The sequence below is a fragment of the Nicotiana tabacum genome, chromosome 21, assembly GCF_000715075.1.
Source record: "Nicotiana tabacum cultivar K326 chromosome 21, ASM71507v2, whole genome shotgun sequence".
Lineage (NCBI taxonomy): Eukaryota > Viridiplantae > Streptophyta > Magnoliopsida > Solanales > Solanaceae > Nicotiana > Nicotiana tabacum.
The window spans coordinates 16,153,722-16,172,641 of record NC_134100.1 but is presented as its reverse complement, the minus strand read 5'-3'; the positions used below and the strand labels follow the sequence as shown (position 1 = coordinate 16,172,641).

At 36.5% G+C, this 18,920-nt stretch overlaps 3 protein-coding genes across 3 annotated transcripts; 1 reads left to right on the top strand and 2 right to left on the bottom strand.

Annotated features, from left to right (window-relative positions):
* Nucleotides 1–1,125: 1,125 nt before the first annotated feature.
* On the bottom strand, nucleotides 1,126–3,547 carry LOC142175143 (uncharacterized). Its single transcript, XM_075241718.1, has 4 exons — nucleotides 3,003–3,547; nucleotides 2,718–2,910; nucleotides 1,611–2,597; nucleotides 1,126–1,518 (listed from the first exon to the last, which is right to left on the bottom strand). The coding sequence occupies exons 1-4, from the start codon at nucleotides 3,545–3,547 to the stop codon at nucleotides 1,126–1,128; spliced, it is 2,118 nt and encodes a 705-aa protein (XP_075097819.1).
* A 2,216-nt stretch (nucleotides 3,548–5,763) lies between these two features.
* On the bottom strand, nucleotides 5,764–6,096 carry LOC142175142 (uncharacterized). The gene has a single exon (XM_075241717.1). The coding sequence runs from the start codon at nucleotides 6,094–6,096 to the stop codon at nucleotides 5,764–5,766; it is 333 nt and encodes a 110-aa protein (XP_075097818.1).
* An 11,231-nt stretch (nucleotides 6,097–17,327) lies between these two features.
* Nucleotides 17,328–17,846, top strand: LOC142175141 (uncharacterized). The gene has a single exon (XM_075241716.1). It carries the CDS (start codon nucleotides 17,328–17,330, stop codon nucleotides 17,844–17,846), a length of 519 nt encoding a protein of 172 aa, XP_075097817.1.
* The last annotated feature ends 1,074 nt before the right edge of the window (nucleotides 17,847–18,920 follow it).

Here is an 18,920-nt window from a genome sequence, read left to right as displayed (position 1 = left end):
CTACTGTATCACTAGCATCACACATGACCTCAAAAGGTTGGTTCCAATCAGGGGACACAACTATAGGGGCAGTTGATAATTTTTCTTTAAGGGTGTCAAAGGCTTTCATATAATCACCTGAAATTCAAACTTAACATCTTTTATTAAAAGGTTAGTCAACGGTTTTGAAATCTTTGAAAAATCTTTTATGAATGTCTGTAAAAACCTGCATGACCTAGAAAGCTTCCAATGCCTTTAACAATTGTGGGAGAGGGTAATCCTACTATAAGATTAATTTTAGCCTTATCAACTTCTATCCCTTTAGCAGTGATTTTATGTCCTAAAACAATTCCCTCAGTAACCATAAAATGACATTTTTCCTAATTAAGAATTAAGTTTGTCTCTTCACATCTTTTAATAACTAAGGTTAAATGGTGAAGACAATCCTCAAAACCCTTGCCGAAGAGTGTAAAATCATCCATGAAAATTTCAAGAAATTTTTCAGTCATGTCAGAAAAAATTGCTGACATGCAACGCTGAAATGTAGCAGGAGCGTTGCACAAACCAAATGGCATTCTCCTATATGCGTGTGTTCCATGATGACATGTGAAAGTCGTCTTATCTTGATCTTCTGGTGCGATTGGGATTTGGTTATACCCTGAATAGCCATCAAGAAAACAATAAAACTCATATCCTGCAATTCTTTCTAACATTTAATCAATAAATGGCAAAGAAAAGTGATCTTTTCTAGTGGCATCATTAAGACGTTTATAATCTATGCAGACTCTCCATCCTATGACGGTCCTGGTAGGTAGTTCATTATTTTTATTTTTTATCACTGTCATACCTCTCTTTTTTGGTACTACCTGAACAAGACTTACCCAAGGGTTGTTTGAAATAGGGTAAATAATACATGCCGCCAAAAGCTTTACAATCTCCTTTTTTACCACTTCCTGCATGTTGGGTTTAATCTCCTTTGGAGTTGGACTATCGGTTTGTAGCTATCCTCCACGAGGATTCTATGCGTACAAATTGCTGGATTACTTCCTTTGCTATCTTCTAAAGTCCATCCCAAGGCTCCTTTGTGTGCTTTCAATACTTCAATCAATCTTTCTTCCTATTCTGTAGTTAGAGAAGATGAAATGATTACTGGAAATAATTCATGCTCAAAAAGACATATTTCAAATTAGAAGGGAGAGTTTTGAGTTCAATTTTTGGTTGAACTTCTTCTAATTGCATGTCCCCTTCCTCATAATCTTTTTCCAATAATTTTGCATCACTTCTGATAGTCGGATCTTCATCGTGTATGGTGCCAGATTTTGCCAAACATCTTTCCATTGAGTCAGAAATTAATTGATCATCTTTGAATTCTTCTATAAGATTATTAATCATGTCAATTGAAAAGCATGAAGATGATGTATCATCTTCTGAGAATCTTAGTATCTTTTGCATATCAAAAATAGCTCTTTCTTCATCAACTCTTAAAATTAGTTGTCCTTGATGGACATCTATGATTGCCCTGCCTTTTGCAAGAATGGTCTACCCAAAATAATTGGTTTATCAGGACACTCCTTCATTTCAAGTACTATGAAATCTATAGGAAAAATAAATTTATCTACTCTTATAAGTACATTTTCAATTATTCCCTTTGGTATCTTAGTAGTTTGATCAGCAAATTGTAGTGAAACACTTGTGTCTTTCATTTCACCAAGATCTAAATTTTTAAAAATAGAAATTGGCATCAAATTTATTGAAGCTTCAGAATCAAAAAGTGCTTTTTCAATGTATACTCCTCCCAGAGTACATGGAATGGTAAAACTACCTGGGTCACCGAGTTTTTGTGATAGTTTATTTTGAAGTATAGCACTGCATTTTTCAGTAAGCATTACCACAGAAACTTCTTCCAATTTTCTTTTGCTTGATAAATATGAAGGCATTTGCAATAAAGCATCAGTAAAAGGAATGTTAATGTGAATTTGTTTTAAAATCTCCAAAAACTTTGCAAATTGATTATCAAGTTTTTCTCTTTTCATCTTTTGTGGGAAAGGAATTGTAACAGGGAAAGAAGACAAATTTTTAGTATTTTTTTCTTCTTTTTTCTTGGCTTCTTTCTCTTCTGATGGTTGAGAGGGTATCTCACCCTTCTCACCCTTGCCTACCTGTTGTTCTGATTGATTCTTTTCTTGTTTGTTTGCATAGGGTTCATCAAGAGTCATACCTGACCTTAAAGCAATGGCCTTAAGGTGTTCTTTTGGATTTTTCTCTGTATCGCTTGGTAAAGGACCTTGAATCTTTTCAGACACAAGAGTTGCCAATTGGTTTAACTGAATTTCAAGATTTTTTAGAGCTGAATTTTGACTTTCAATTTTTTCATCAGTAACCTTAATGTACTTGTACAAAAGGTCATCAAGACTTGGATGGCCTTGTTGAGGCCTTTGCTGATATGGAGTTGCTTGCTGATAAGGCCTGAAATTTTGTTGTCTATGATTTTGATTTTGATATCTGGGTGGACTCTGTACCTGTTGCTTTTGGTAGTTTTGAGAGTTTTCAGCACCATTTGCATTGCTCCATTGAAATCCTGGATGTTTTTGTGCTAATGGACTTCTAAAAGGATACGGCTTGTATCCGATGATATTGACATGTTCATCATTTTAATTGGTTGCTTGACATTCGTGGTTTAGATGGTTTCCTCCACACAAGTCGCAAGCCTCAGACTGGCTTGGTTGTTGTGTATTTACCTGAAAAGATTCCAATTTTTGTGCCAAAGAAACAATCTGTTGTGTTAGTGTATTTAAAGCATCCACCTGATTTACTGTAGCAGATTTCTTAATGATTACACGCTCAGATGGCCACTGTATGGCATTTTCAGAAATTTCATTAAGCAATTGCAATGCTTCTTCTGTGGTTTTTCCCAGCCTCCTACAGCTGCATCTATTACATTTCTATAAGATGGGTTCAAACCATGATAAAAAATGTACAACTGTATATGTTCAGGAATGTCATGATGTGGACATTTCCTTTACATTGTTTTCAATCTTTCCCAAACTTGATAAACTGACTCAGTGTCAGTATGCAAGAAGTTAGATATATCCTGTCTTAACTTTTTTGTTTTAGCAGGGGAAAAATATTTATTTAAAAATTTCTGAGTCATTTGGTCCCATTTGGTAATAGACCCTTGCGACAAACTTCGTAACCAAGTTTTGGCCTCTCCTTTTAAAGAAAAAGGAAATAGCCTTAACTTAATTACTTCAGGAGGTACTCCATTATACTTTGCAATTTCAACCAATTCTAAAAAGTCAATTAAATGACTATGTGGATCATCACTTAGATCACCATTGTAAATGCAAGATTGTTGAATTGTTTGAATCAGGCCTGTCCTGATTTCAAAGTTATTGGCTGCTACTGGAGGTTTCCTGACACTAGATTCACAGTTAAAGCGATCAGGTCTAGCATAATCCTTTAGGATTCTATTTGTTGGTCTTGGCGCCACTTCATCAAACTGCTCCTCTACATGAGCTGGTGGTGGAATTTGTAATGGATTGTTATCATCTTCTAATTGGTGCTCCATTTTGTTACAAGTTATGTTTTGAGACGATATTTTTCTTTCCTGCACAATCGCAAAGTTTTTTCAATTTCAGGATCGTAATTGCCCAACTCTTTTGTAGAAGAGCGGGCCATAAACTATCTAAAATTAAAGTAAAATAAAGACAGTCCCTAAAATAGTAATAGATAATTTTTAAAAATGAATAAAAATAGTACGGTAATATTATAGTAAACTAAAACAGTAAGTTATAACTAACCATCAAAAGAAATAATATAATACTAATTATACTATATGAAAAAAATCAATAATAAATCAAGTATGTTGAAGGATTAAAGTATTATCAATTAAAAAAAGTTGAATAAAATATTATTTTATAAAAATATAGTAAAAGTAATAGTTATAATAGTAATATAGAATAGTACAAAGGATACTTTTAGAACTAGAATAGTAAAAACAAGTACTTACAATTATAATAATAATAATAATAATAATAATAATAATAAAATATACTTAAAAATGACAAATAAAAAAAATGAGATTGTGAATCATAAAACTAATATATTATACTATTATATAGATGTTAGTACTAACAATAATAATATAATAATAAAATATAAAATAGAGTAGGTTGAAGTACTAACTATGAGGGATTTCTTTTTTCTTTTTTTTATATGCTTTTTTACAATATTATATAGAATTGCTCCTAATAATAGTAACAATTATGATAGTAGTATGTAGGAGATAACATTTTGAAGGGAAAATTAACATTAATAATAAATTCTCAAATTAGTAATAAAATATTTAATCTGAAGTAGATGTGTGCCAATCCCCGACAACGGCGCCAAAAATTTGACGAAGCTTGTGTGTATAGGATTTTTTGCTCGTACTCTATCAAATTCTAGTATAGTTTATTATATCGTCCCACCGAGATTGGACAATCTAAGCTACAAACTTGTAATTTTTTTACTACTATTTGAGAGAACCAAATTGATGAAAGGTGTATTTGAAATTATAAATTAAGACAAATTTCTTCCGAAAAGTTTATATTTAAAAAGATTTGGGAATCGTTGAATTCACTTGATATATCATTACAATAAAATCTCAGTTTCATACGTATTTCTCTAAAGAATAATTGCTTATTGCTAATACAATTATATTTTTATACTAAGAAATAAATAAATAATTAACACTCTGTGAGGTTATGTCAATTAATTGATTTAAAATTAGTGACGATTAAACTGAAATATCTTGCCTGAATTGTGCTCAAGCGTAGTAATAACTTAGAAACTTCGTGAGAATATTTTTACTAGAAAATCAATAATCTTGCCTTCAACAATTCCTCCATGACAATTAAAACTGAGGAAAGCAAGATTACAGACTTGAAATAATAATCTTACTAAAAATTACTTTCACTCTAATATTCTATTTATCAGTTATTATATAATAATTTTGCTCCGTGAGAGTTATAAAATTAATATAAGAATAACATAGATATAAAATATGTAAATGTGATAATAATGATTAAAAATTTACCATTCCATCACAATATGAAATATAAATAGAGTTTCAGGCCAAGAATGTATTGAAACTGAGATAGTATTATAATTATATCAAGCTTCATCGACTGTCCCAACAAAAAGAAATTACTCCATTATGAAGTAAGAAAAGCTAAAAAATATTTTCAAAAGACTAAGAATATTTTACTACAAAGAGAGACTAGAGAAAGAGGCCAAGATTACTCTTTTCTTTCTCTTTAGAACTTAAGAAAAATTAGATAGGAATTTGGATACAAAGTGGGATGATCTTTCTTCTACAACTATATGCCTATTTATAGGAAAATTTCTACAAGCCCTTGGTGAGAATTTTCAAGATAATATCAATATATCTTATGACCTTGATGAGAAATTGACATGGCAATTTGTCATGAAATTTTGGGGAGAATTTGCCATAACTTTTGTATCTCTTGACTTTGTGTAGACTTAGATGAAGTTGCCACGGATGTATCCTTCTTCCTTGAACTGTAGGTTCTTTCTTTTTCTCTTTTTCCATGTATTCTTTTTTCTGGAAGAATTGTTGGAAAAGTGTGAGAATAGGATATAAATTGGTCATGTTTTATAGCTAAAATATTATATTTTTTATTAAAAATATAAGAATAATTTATATCCATCACCTGTCCACTGGTCTGAGGATGATATGGTGTTGCCACCTTGTGGCGCACATCGTACTTCGCCAGCAACTTCTCAAAAGCTTGATTGGATGCCCCCGCCACTGATAATAGCTCTCGGGGTCCCAAAACGAGTGAATATCTTCTTCTTCAAAAACCCCACCACCACTCTTGCATCATTGGTGGGAAGTGCTACAGCTTTCTCCCATTTGGACACGTAATCTACAGCAACAAGTATGTACTTATTTCCAAAGGAGATCACAAAGGGGCCCATGAAGTCTATCCCCCAGACATCGGACACTTCAACCTCTTGAATTGGGTTCATGGGCATCTCATGGAGACGAAAAATGTTCCCGGTTCGCTGACATTCATTACAGCCCTTCACCCATTGATGTGCATCCTTAATCATTGTTGGCTAGTAGAACCCGGCTTCTAGCACTTTCGCTGCTGTCCTGACTCCTCCAAAATGCCCTCCATACGCCAATGCGTGACATGACTGCAAAATAGAAGATTGTTCTATCTCGGGGATACACCTCTGGATCATATTGTCAACACATATTCTGAAAAGATAAGGTTCATCCCAGTAATATATGCGGCAGTCACAATAAAACTTTTTCTTTTGTACAGAGGAAAGGTCATAGGGAACTATACCACTTGCTAGGTAATTTGCTAAGTCTGCATACTATGACACTTCCTCAAGACTTGTAGCGAGTAGCTGCTCGTCTGGAAAGGTTTCTAGAATATCTTCAACTTCGACTAAGTTTTTAGCTCCTTCAAGTCATGATAGATGACCAGTGACTTGGTTTTCTATGCACTTATGGTCATGAATTTCAAGGTCGAACTCTTGCAGTAATAGCACCCAACGAATCAGGCGCGGTTTGGACTCCTTCAACCTTCTTCTAAATCAAGTACCTGAGATCTGCATGATCAGTATATACAACTACCTTAGAGCCAATCAGGTATGATCTGAACTTGTCGAATGCAAACACCCCAGCCAGCATCTCCTTTTCAGTTATAGTGTAGTTTAGCTGCGCTCCACTCAACGTTCTACTGGCATAATAAATTGGGTGCATTAGCTTGTCTTTATGCTGTCCCAGCACTGCCCCCACTGCGTAGTCACTGGCGTCACACATGAGTTCGAATTTTTTCTCCCAGTCGGGGGCAACAATGATGGGTGCTATGACTAGCTTCTTTTTCAGCTCCTCGAATGCTACCCTGCAATCATCAGAAAATAAGAAGGGGTGATCTTTTTCTAAGAACTTATAGAGAGGGTTGGCAATTTTTGAGAAGTCTCTTGTGAATCTCCGATAGAAACCGGCATGCCCGAGGAAGCTCCTGATTTCCTTGACTGAAGTGGGAGGTGGCAGCTTTGCTATCACGTCGACCTTAGCACGATCCACCTCGATTCCTTTACTTGATACCTGGTGTCCCAAGACTATGCCCTCTTGTACCATGAAATGGCACTTCTCCTAATTAAGAACCAGGTCAGTCTCAATACATCATTTCAGCACTCCGGTCAGATTTATAAGGTACTCGTCGAACGAGTTCCCCACCACTGAGAAATCATCCATGAACACCTCAATTATGTCTCCAACCATGTCAGTGAATATGGCCATCATGCATCTCTGGAATGTGGCGGGTGCATTGCATAGGCCAAAGGGCATCCTTCGAAAAGCATAAATGCCATATGGGCATGTGAAAGAGGTATTCTTTCTATCCTCTGGTGCAATGGAGATTTGATTGTACCTTGAGTACCCATCCAGAAAACAAAAGTGAGACCTCCCTGCCAGTCTGCCAAGCATCTGATCAATGAAGGGAAGTGGGAAGTGGTCTTTCGGGGTGGCCAGATTCAATTTCCTGTAGTCCATGCAAATTTCCAACCTGTGACGGTTCTTGTAGAGATCAACTCATTGTTATCATTTTTGACCACAGTCATACAACCCTTCTTAGGAACACATTGCACCGGAGCTAACCTAGTTGCTGTCAGAGATTGGGAAAATGATTCCCGCATCCAACCATTTAGTCACTTCTTTCTTCACCACTTCCTTCATGTTAGGGTTCAGCCTTCTTTGGTGCTCCCTGGAAGGTTTGAGTTTCTCTTCCAGCAGACTTTTATGCATACAATATGCCGGGCTGATCCTCTTGATGTCTGCCATGGTCCACCCAATGGCAGCCTTGCACTCCTTGAGTATATGCAAAAGTTGTTGTGCCTGCACATCTAATAAGCTAGATAAGATAATAACAGGTAATGTGGAGTTAGGTCCTAGAAACTCATACCTGAGATAGGCGGGCAGTGGCTTCAATTCCAGCTTTGGTGGTTCTTTTATGGATGGGTTGGCTGGAGGAGTTTTCCTATTTTATAAGTGCAGGGGCTAGAATTCAAGAGTTCTATCCCAAAACTAGGGGTGGACATAAAATCCGAAAAACCGAATTCCGAACCGAACCGAATTAATTTGGTATTTTGGTTTTGGTTTATTTCGGTACAGAAATTTCGGTATTTTGGTAATTCGGTACGGTATACGGTATTGGATTATTGATATTTTGGTATTTTGGTATACCGAAATACCGAAATAGTTTAATAAGGTGAGATCAATATTTCGGTCATCTCCACACTTGCACTTGTTTTGTGATCAGAATATGCAGATTTTTTCTCGTCAGTTGCCGTAGAAGACGACCGTTTACGATAGGAACAAACGAGGAAGAGAAGTGGCACGGCGATGAGTGTTAACGTTAATGCTAAACTTCCGAAAAGGTAAGGAAGTGGAGATTTCCAATGCAACAATGAAGTACTACCATTTGAGCCCATAGTACTACCATTAGAGATGGAGGTTGAGTTTGTGGCTACAACCCTCATTATTATAATTTTCTCAGCTCTCTATATATATATGTTGAAACTGTGTTATAGCTGAAATAAAAATCTTGAATTGTGTTGGGTTTTATAGAGGTAGTGCTGCTGTACAAGCACTGTACAAGTCCTATAAATGAAATTGCTAAAATGGCACTAGGCTCCAAAATGATTCTCCTGTTGCTTTGCAAATTGCACGACAAAATTTTGATTTTGTTTATTAAGTTATGATGTTTCCAGGAAATTAATTCTGCATAGTGGTGATTCCCCCTTTTTTTAACGCTTTTCAAAAGGTTGATAAAGTTTTGAGGGGCATGATTTTATTTAGTACCTTTTCCTTACTAGCTGCTACTGTTGTTTACTATTGTATTTTTTAAAACCATATATTTTGTGGAAGGCTCAAGCACATAAATGTAGGTATCAAACAAATGACAAAAGATTCTGTGAACAACTTTAGAGGATCAAGAAAAAGAAAACACAATATTAAAGTAATTGAAGGTAAGATAATGTTGGCGCCAGATTTTGCTAGTTAATGGAGGGGGAGACAATGAAGATTTGGTTTAAACCGAAACGTACCGAAATAGTACCGAACCAAAATAAGAAATACCGAACCGTACCGAAATATTATGGTACGGTATTTGGTATATATAATTGATAAACCGAATACCGAAATACCGAACCGAAATTCTTAAATACCGAACGCCCACCCCTACCCAAAACCCTCTACCCTCTAAAGCCAACACCCATTCTGCCAATTCTTCCCCATTAACCTCATCTAAATTTACCAGACATGCAGCAAGAGGATCCTCAATAGTCAATGTTTCATAATCAGCTTCTAAGATTACATCCACGACATCAATAAGAGAGCAAATAGCGAATTCACTTGGTCGCCTCATAGATTTCTGCACATTGAATGTTATCTCCTCATCGTTAAATCTCATCTTGAGTTCCCTAGTTTAACAATCAATGAGAGCTATCCCCGTGGCCAAGAACGACCTTCCCAAAATTATGGGAATTTCTTCATCCAACTTGCAATCTAGAATCACAAAATCTGCAGGGAACACAAATTTCCCTACCTGAATGAACACATCATCCAAGATCCTAGAGGGTCTTTTCACGGTCCTGTCAGCTAGCTGCAACAACATAGATGTGGGTCTAGCTCTTCCAATCCCCAACCTCTTATAGATCGCCAAAGGCATAAGATTTATGCTAGCCCCCCAATCACAAAGTGCCTTGGCAAAAGCAAAGTTACCAATGGTAGAAGGAATTGTGAAACTACCTGGGTCAGATAACTTCTCTGCAACTAGCCTAGTCACCACAACACTGTAGGTCTGAGTTAGAGTCACTGTGGCCAAGTCCTAGAAAATGAATTTTCGGGACATCAAGTCCTTCATCATTTTTGCATAACCAGGCATCTCTTTCAAAGCATCAATCAATGGAATATTTACCTGGATTTATTTTAGCATCTCTAAAAATTTCTTGTACTACTCCTCTTTCTGGTACTTGGCCAGTCTCTGTGGGAATGGTGCTGGAGGTCTCTTCTTTCCAATGATTTGGTTATTTTCTTTGTCGGACACCACCTCAACTACCGGTTTCTGGGATGTCTCAGCTTCTTTCTCAGCCTCAATCTGTGTGTTATGTTCTTCCTGGGTAGGATGCACTGTCACCTCTATCAGTTTCGTTGAATCATCTAGCTCAATGGGCACTGGTACAAGTGTCTCAGCCTGTTTGATTTCTCAGGCCCTCTCTTGCTCTAAGTCTAAGTCTTTGACATTATGTAGACTCACTGCCATCATCTGCTTTGGGCCTTGATCTTTTGGATTTACCTGCGTAGCTACAGGCAATGCCCCAAGAGGACGATTATTCAAAGACATCAAAATCTGGCCCATCTGCACTTCAATATTCTTAATAGTTGACTTATGTGCATCTACTATTTCACTTATTTTTGCATTTGACCCAATAACCTGCTGCATCATTGCCTCGAGTCTTGCAAACCCATCTTCCTGTCTTCCACCATGCTGCTACTGAGGAGGATGATAACCCTGTTGTTGATGTTGATTATCCCTGTGGCCTTTGGTAAGGCTCCATATTATTGTGAGGTCTCATACCTCCCATGTTTCCATTGTGGAGTTGTGGCTGGACTGGCCTGTACGGCTGATTTTGTTGGACCCAATTTTGACCACCCTATCCCTGACCTCCATAATTAGACACATAACTCATGTCCTCAGGGTAGTGATGATGAGTACTTTTTGCATTCCACTGGTTACCAATTGGCTGACTAATGCAAGATGTGCATAAGCCCCTATTGGTAGTATCTACAATGTGTACATGTTGCTTCTGCTCTGACTCTTCCGCCTTTTTGGTAATATACTCATTTGTGTCATTAATGTGGCCATGTTTTCAGCAAGAGTGTTGGATGGATCTAACGGCACTGAGTGAACCATTGGAGTGATAGGTGTATTCCTGGTTGTCCACCCCGAATTTTATGTCATCTTGTCAAGCAGACTCTAGATTTCTCTCCATCGTTTGCTCAAAAATGCTCCACCAGTTGAAGCATCAACATTACCCTTCACTCCATCTGTCAAACCCATGTAGAACCGCTGCCCCAATATCTGATCTGGAATACCATGGTGCGGACATATAACCAACATCCTTTTGAATTGTTCCCATGTTTCTTGAAGTGTCTCTATTGGTTTTTATTTGAAACTCAAAATTTCATCAATTTGTTGAGCAGTCTTGTTGGGTGGATGAAACTTGTTCACAAATTGCTTGACTAACTCCTCCCAAGTTGTTATAGAATTGATGGGGAGTGAGTTTAGCCAAGTCTGGGCAGCTCCTGTCACTGAGAATGGAAACAACAACAACTTTATTGCTTCCTGAGTTACGTTGGGTTGCCTTTGAGTTTTGCAGATTGACAGGAAATTCTTCAAGTGTTGTTGAGGATCTTCGATTTGTGACCCTGAAAATAGTCCCTTATTTTGCAACAAGTGCAGCATGTTGTTTGTGATTTGAAATGATTCAGCCTGTATCTGCGGGACTAAAATCGATGTGGCCAAATTCTCTACTGTGGGTTGTTCCTAGTCATATAGAGCAGCCTCTGGCGCTGCTGGGTCTACCACGTTATCTCCCATATCTGGTTTGAATTGTTCGGTTGTTTGTTGTTCCGATTGGCCCGATTCAAGGCCTTGAAAACTTTCTTGGGATCTAATAATGCTTCAAATACTTCACTAGTTCTCGATGAGTTTCTAGGCATGCACTTGTACAACCAAGTCAACAAACGTTAAAATTTCAATGTATAGATTGAAAGTGAAGCAAAACTGACTACACTAAGAATTGTTGTATTTCTTTCAATTGTAATTGATAACACCGTTAATTCCCCGGCAATGGTGCCAAAATTGATCACACCCAACTACGCCTTATAAAAGGACAAGCGGACGTTGCAAATATAACCTGAGTATTTCCCCTAGAGTCTAACCCACAAGGAATTAACCTATCAATTACTCTTGTCAGACTCACTAAATTCTACGTAATCAACTTCCCAAATGTTTTGAATCACAATTGAGGGTATTTTTACTAACTATGACTGACTGCAATTATGTAAATAAACACTAACTATGATTAAGTTGTAAATAACTAAGAGAAGGATCTAAGGTTGTGATTTCCCCTATTGATGGAATCCCTTCCGGTTATGTTTCACATAGATTTACCTAATCGTCTCTATCGATCATGAGCACTCTTATTACCGTAATTCTCTCCCGAGTAATCACAACAATTTACTAGACACACTCTCATGAGTTACGCTAGCTGGCTTTTAATACAGCTCACTTTAGATTGCACCCAAGGCTTCGTTATCCCTAATCCCGCCTTTAAACCCTCGGTTATTGATCCTTCATATACTCTGGGAGTGGTGTTGTTCAACAATTACCTAAATATGCACTCTCTCCCGAGTAATACATACTAAATAGGCACAGCTAATTGAGGATCCTATCAATTAACTACAATAAGAACGTAGTTGAACAAATAGAGAGTAAACCGGGCAAACTATATTAACATAACAAGAAGTTCATCCTTTAATAGATTCTATGAATCTAGCCTATTATCAGTGTAAACCATAGAAATTGTGACTTAATTGATTCCGTGGAGTTGCATAATCAAATAATCATGTCATTATCCACATATCCTCCACGTGTTAGAGAAATTGACCTGAGACTCATGATAAAATCATGCTTAGGCTACGTGCCGATATTTTGGGACCCATAGAGGTCGTGTTACTGTTGAGTTACTTGTCTAATTTACAATTTTGTACTCAGTCACATCTATCATTTGCATATCATATATTAGTCTCTGTTGTCATTCATTGATACATCATATCATCATGTTGGGCTGATTTGACATTGTGAGCCCGAGAGACTGGAGAGATTTAAATGACTAAGTGAGGTCGAGGACTTGGTTGTTAGTGATATTTATGGGCTCGGGCTGCACGCCGCAACATGTTTTATATTTATTTACTTATTCCTGGATATGGCTTATTATAGCACTTGGGCTAAAATATTCCCTCCAGAGTCTGCACCTCACAGTGAGCACAGTTGATATTTATATGTGGGATGGAGTTCCTTGGGCATGGAGCTGCCCTATACATTTATATATGGGATGGAGTTTCCTGGGCATGGAGTTGCCCTATACATTTATATATAGGATGGAGTATCCTGGGCATGGAGTTGCCGTATACATTTATATTTGTAATGGAGTTCCCTGAGCATTGAGTTGCCTTATTTATTTATATTCGAGATGGATTTTCCTGCGCGGGATTGGCTCTATATAGTACTAAGTGACTGATTGTCAGTCGCTATTTATATTGAGGGATGGATCTTCTCTGGGCTGGATTTGCCCCGCACAGTACTGAGTGATTGAGTACTCTGAGAGTGTGAGTACGTGGGGCTTTCATTGTAGAGCACCACATACATCATGTGCAGAGGTTAGTCTTTTTACTTATTGAGTACATTGGGTCGGTTGTATTCATACTACACTATGCACTTCATGTGCAGATCCAGGTACTTCCGGATATGACGGTTGCTAGATTTTGGAGATTTATATGTTGGAGACTATCGAGGTAGCTTCTTGGCGTCCACAGACTTTGTCTCTCTTTTCTTTCAGTTATTTGTACTGTTCTATATTTTCAGGCAATGTTTTTATCAGTCAGACTATATTATCATTTAGATGCTCATATACTCAGTGACACCGAATTTTGAGAGTGTATATTATGAAGACACAGTATTTTGTATCAGTATTTGTGAGATTTTCGCAAAAAAAAATTATTTATTATGTTTTCAAACATAAAGAATTTTGTGATTTAATTTGGTTGTGGTCTTGCCTAGTATTGAGATAGACGCTATCATGACATATGAATTTTGGGTCGTGATACATGAGTAGTAAAGTTTCTTATCTAGGGTTTTAATAAATCTGTTATTGGGTGATCTTGAGTGAATATTCCTGAATTCTTGATACTTATTTTATTTGTTTGACTGTAATTTTAATGAATTCAATTGTTTGAGCTCAGAAGGTGTATGCCCTATTGTTTGGTTATTCTTGGGAATGATTTATAGGTTTGGGTCAGTCAAACAACCCGATTTAAAATCATTTTAGGGATATCGTAATTCGACTGTGACCTAAATTGGACGGGTTTATTGTGTTGAATAATTTTGGGAAGAAGAGTTTAAGAACGATGTCGTTAGTAGTTGGAAAACTCTAGTGAATTGGCTTTAGATCCAAGATTAATAGAATAATGTGAAGCAAAGTTTGAGGAGTTTAGTTAGAGTTGTCCCGATTATTGAGGGATTCTCTACCCTAGGCCTTTTATCAACTATGAATTCTCTAGACTTTTACTATTTTAGTTTAATTCCATAATTAGTTTCTTTTAATTTATTTAGTTTAATATTTACTAAACTCAATTATAATTGATTCTCTTGTTCAACTTAGATTATTTAGTAATTAAGTTAGCTAGAACGCTTCATAGCTTTCTATGACATTGACTCCGAACTCTAAAATCGAATTATATTTGTGACGAACCACTTAATCTTTTTATAGGTATAGTTATGCGTGACCTATTGTCCATGAGCAGTGTGTAAATAGGGGAATCATTTTGGAACCAAATACTTAACTCAAACCATGACTTTTGAACGAGCAAGAGAGACCTAAGATTCAAGGGCTCATTCTTCACAAGAAGACGATTGATCGGGCTAAGCGAATAGTAGTAATGATCTTCCTGTTGATTTAGGGAACCAAAATGAACTAATTAAAAAGCACATTAAGATTGGCAAGAAGAAGAGTTTAGAAGAATGGAGGAGGGAAAGTTGGGCCAAGAGATCGGAGAGACACATGGGCTTACCATGTATGTAGAGAACATTTTAGTTCAACCGCACATTTTAGTTAAAATAGCACGGTCTAGCCAGTTTTCGGATTGATCATTCAAAAATAGTCAGTGTTTACCAAGTCAATGAAAAATAGCCACTATTTTGCTGCAAAATAGACCGGTCCAGCATAATATACTGGAGTTCAGTGCACCCATATGCTTTGCTCGCTCCAGTATAATATACTGGAGACTGGAGCACCGGTGCTCCAAACTCCAGTATATTATGCTGGACTGGTATATTATACTAGAACTCTAGTATATTAGACTGGAGTTCCAGTACTGGAACTCCAGTATAGTATGCTAGAGTATTTTTTTCCGAATTTTGAACAGTGTTTTCGTTCAGATTTATCTTTACATGAAAAATGGCTAAATTTCGATTACCTTAGAAACAGTGGCTATTTTTAAATGACCACTTGTAAATCTGGCTATTTTTAAATTTCTCCCCACATTTTACTGCCGAAGAACTTGTGACGTTGAATATATGGTTCCACATTTGAGTTTGAGCTTGGAAAAGCTCATTACTACTCGAAGTCTCACTTTTCCTAATAAAATTTTGTTGTCACGCATTGATGGAGTATTGTATTTATAATCTAACTTCCTAGACTTCGGCAACATATAATGAAAACCAACATTTGAATTTTTACTTGCCCAAAATCGGTCCAACCCGCCCATTTGACACCCCTACTCAGTGATAATGATAAGGGAACCTTGAACAACAGTAAAGTTGTCTTCGTGTAACCTATAAGTCACGGGTTTGATCCGTGAAATCCGCCACTAATAGTTGCATTAGGGCAAGCTACCTACATCATACCCCTTGGGTACGGCTCTTTTTCAAACCCTAAGTGAATGAGAATATTTTGTACGCCGGTCTGCCCTTTTATGCTAGGTGATAATGAGAATTCACGAATACACATTACGAGAAATATTAGAAAACTTCCTTGTATGTTGCTGTAATCTAAAAATCACTTACTTTTCACTTAATAAATATGGAACACAAAGTCAATATCCAATAAACAATAACACCGATATTTATCAAACTCCTCCAAGTTAAGAGTCAAAGGAACTGAATATTCTTCAAGGGGATCACCTTGCGCATAGTGATTAGCCCTTGCTTCGCATTGCTTCATCGCTTAACCACTTTAAGCGACAAAGTGATGGCTTTCAACAACACTAGACTAAAATTGTGGGCTGCGTAAAAGTGGAAGAGAACTATTCTATCTAGATAAAAAATAAAGAAGATTGGGCTTGGGAAGCTACGAGGTTGTTGTAATCTAATAGAGAAAGATCACAAGAAAAGGACAATAGTGTTGTTTGAATTTTAGTGATGACCAAAACAAATGACAAATACACTCTATTAGTGTCTCAACTACTTATGCAAATCACATGTTCAAAGCACAAGAAGGGAAATCTCTATAATCAATGCACCAGAATAAGAAAGAAATAAGAGAATGTCCAATGACAGAGGCAGACAACTATCCTTCCATCAAAGGCATACATCAAGGAAATAAGGAAGGAAAGGAAATCAATCAACTATGCAAAACCTACGGAAGTAAATTAGAAGAATCAAATCAGGCATCCAGGAAGAAGACTACAAGAATGGAAGGCCTTGAAGTCCAAGACCGTCAAGGAGGATCTAACAAATTGATTGAGTTTGAATCCAACCTTGTTTCATATGCTGGATTCAAGAGCCAACCCTTGGGTCCTACTCTTACACTTCTTCAAAAAGGAAATTCATAATCAATAATTTTTCAAATCACATCACAAGGAATAGAGAGCCTCATCAAGAACTATATAAGAAGAGAAGGAAAGATATGGCAGAACGCACAGTTTTCATACAAGTTTTCACTCCTTCTACTTGTTAGAAAAATACTGTATTCATAAGCTTACTAGTGTTGCAAAAGATAGAGAGAAAAAGGAAGCAAGTGAAGATTGTGTCAAGATTTCATACTACAATTCATTTGCGTTAAACGTGAGAAAAACCACTCTCATTTGTAGTTGTTCGATTGAAGATTTAAGAGAACCATTGTGACTCAAGGGAACTGGATGTAGGTGCCACATCGGTACAAGAACAAGTATAAAAATCTTTGTCTCTTATATTGTTTTCTTTACTATTTATTACATATATCTATTAAACTAACTATGGCTTGCAGAACAATAGTTATCGACCAAGAAAGAGGTTAGTCGACTAAAGAATTTTTAAAAATCACTTCTCTTGTACATTCAATTGGTATCAGAGCAAGTCTCACATTTTGAGAAAAATATTTGATTAACTACAAAGTGAAAAAATATCATATAACAAACACTGTTGTTGGAGCATTATTTCAAGAAGAAACTTCACAAACAAGGCCACCTTACTTCAATGAATATCATTTCTCACATAGTGTGTATGGAAACTTATGCAAAGTCGTATGACATGAAAGTCTGGCACGTCATCAAGAAAGGGGAGCTCCCCTTACCACAAGCAAAAAAGGACAAAACTACTGAAAGCCAAGTATCATCTGATCCACTAGACTTAGATGACTATATTGACGCACAAGCTGTTGTGGTGAAGGTAAGTGCTAAAGCCAAGAACCTTCTGCATAATGCAATAAGCGATGAAGAATATGAAAAGATCTCAAGCAATAAAATCGCAAACGAAGTGTGGGACAAGCTAGAAGTTACCTGTGATGGAACAAACAAAGTCAAAGAAACAAGAATAAATCTATTAATTCATGACTATGAACTATTTCAAATGAAGGACAGAGAATTAGTGGAAGAGATGTTTTCTCCATTCAACAAAATTGTTAGAGATCTGAAATCTTTTGGTAGACCAGTAAAAATGAGAAACAAGTTAGGAAATACTCAGAAGCTTACCTACAGCCTGGCAACGCAAAGTCATTGCACTAGAGTGTCAAGATCTTGTTAAGATGTCATATGACGAGCTTAGAGATGATCTTATTACCATTGAAAAAACTAATTTAAACAGAAGTGTGCAAGAAGAAAAAAAGAAAATCAATGCGTTTAAAACCACTTTGGCCGAGTTAGAAAATGAAGAAGAAAAAGAATGTGAAGAACAGGAGGAAAACATAGCCATGCTTTCCAAAGTAGTATTAAGTATGATGAGAAGAAACAGAAATGTCAGAAGAGACAAACCAAACTTCAGAGTGAATGAGAATGACAAGAATGATGGAAGACGCTATGAATGTGAAAAACACTGCCACATTCAAGCAGAATATCTTGAACTGAAAAAAGAAATCAACAGAAACTATCAAAAGAAGAAATCTTTTGGTGCATGGAGCGATAAAGAAGAATCTTACCACGAGGAGATAACCAACATGTGTTTCATGGCAATCAGAGAAAATAGTGACGAAGAAGAATCTAACCACAAAGAAACAAATGAATTAAGTCTCATGGCAGCCGAAGGGACAAGTGGGGTGCGTTCACCTTCTTTCATAAATTTCATAAATGCAATGATCTTCAAGAATTCATTGATATTGCTCTCGTCGATCTTGAAAAAGCTACACAAACTTTGAAAGATTCAACGAGAAAAGAAAGACTGGAATTGAAAATAAAAGTATGTGAGATTAAAAGATACATGTTTCAAGAAGAAGTTCATGAACTTTAGTTGCAGCTGAATGGATTACGAAAATCTACAAGCCATAGATTCGTCAAATCAAACTAGTCGACTTCTCACAAAAACTCATCCGGACAAAAAAAAATCAATCCTTCCTCCTACATTCACTATGAAAAAATTGGTCACATATCTAGCCACAGCAGGTTTAGAAATAAAGGAGAGAAACCTCCTGAAAATTCTAATGATCCCTCATGTATCTATTGTAGAAAATCTAGTCACATATCTAACCCTTGCAGATATAAAAATAGTAGAAGTTGGATTTGGCGACCTAAGGCAACAAATCAGGCAAACAACTAAAAAAGTAACAAATCATGACCAAACAGGATTGGGTACCTAAAAATAAGTAATTTGTTGTTGCAGGAACAC

Bases quoted from the DNA above. Each gene is read 5' to 3' on its own strand.
- LOC142175141 (XM_075241716.1), top strand. From the start codon at position 17,328: ATGGAAACTTATGCAAAGTCGTATGACATGAAAGTCTGGCACGTCATC.
- LOC142175143 (XM_075241718.1), bottom strand. From the start codon at position 3,547: ATGGAGCACCAATTAGAAGATGATAACAATCCATTACAAATTCCACCA. The intron at 2,911-3,002 runs GTAAAGGAAATG...GAAATGTAATAG, and splicing joins TGGGAAAGATTGAAAACAAT to ATGCAGCTGTAGGAGGCTGG. The intron at 1,519-1,610 runs GTACTTATAAGA...TATTTTGGGTAG, and splicing joins CAAAGGGAATAATTGAAAAT to ACCATTCTTGCAAAAGGCAG.
- LOC142175142 (XM_075241717.1), bottom strand. From the start codon at position 6,096: ATGATTAAGGATGCACATCAATGGGTGAAGGGCTGTAATGAATGTCAG.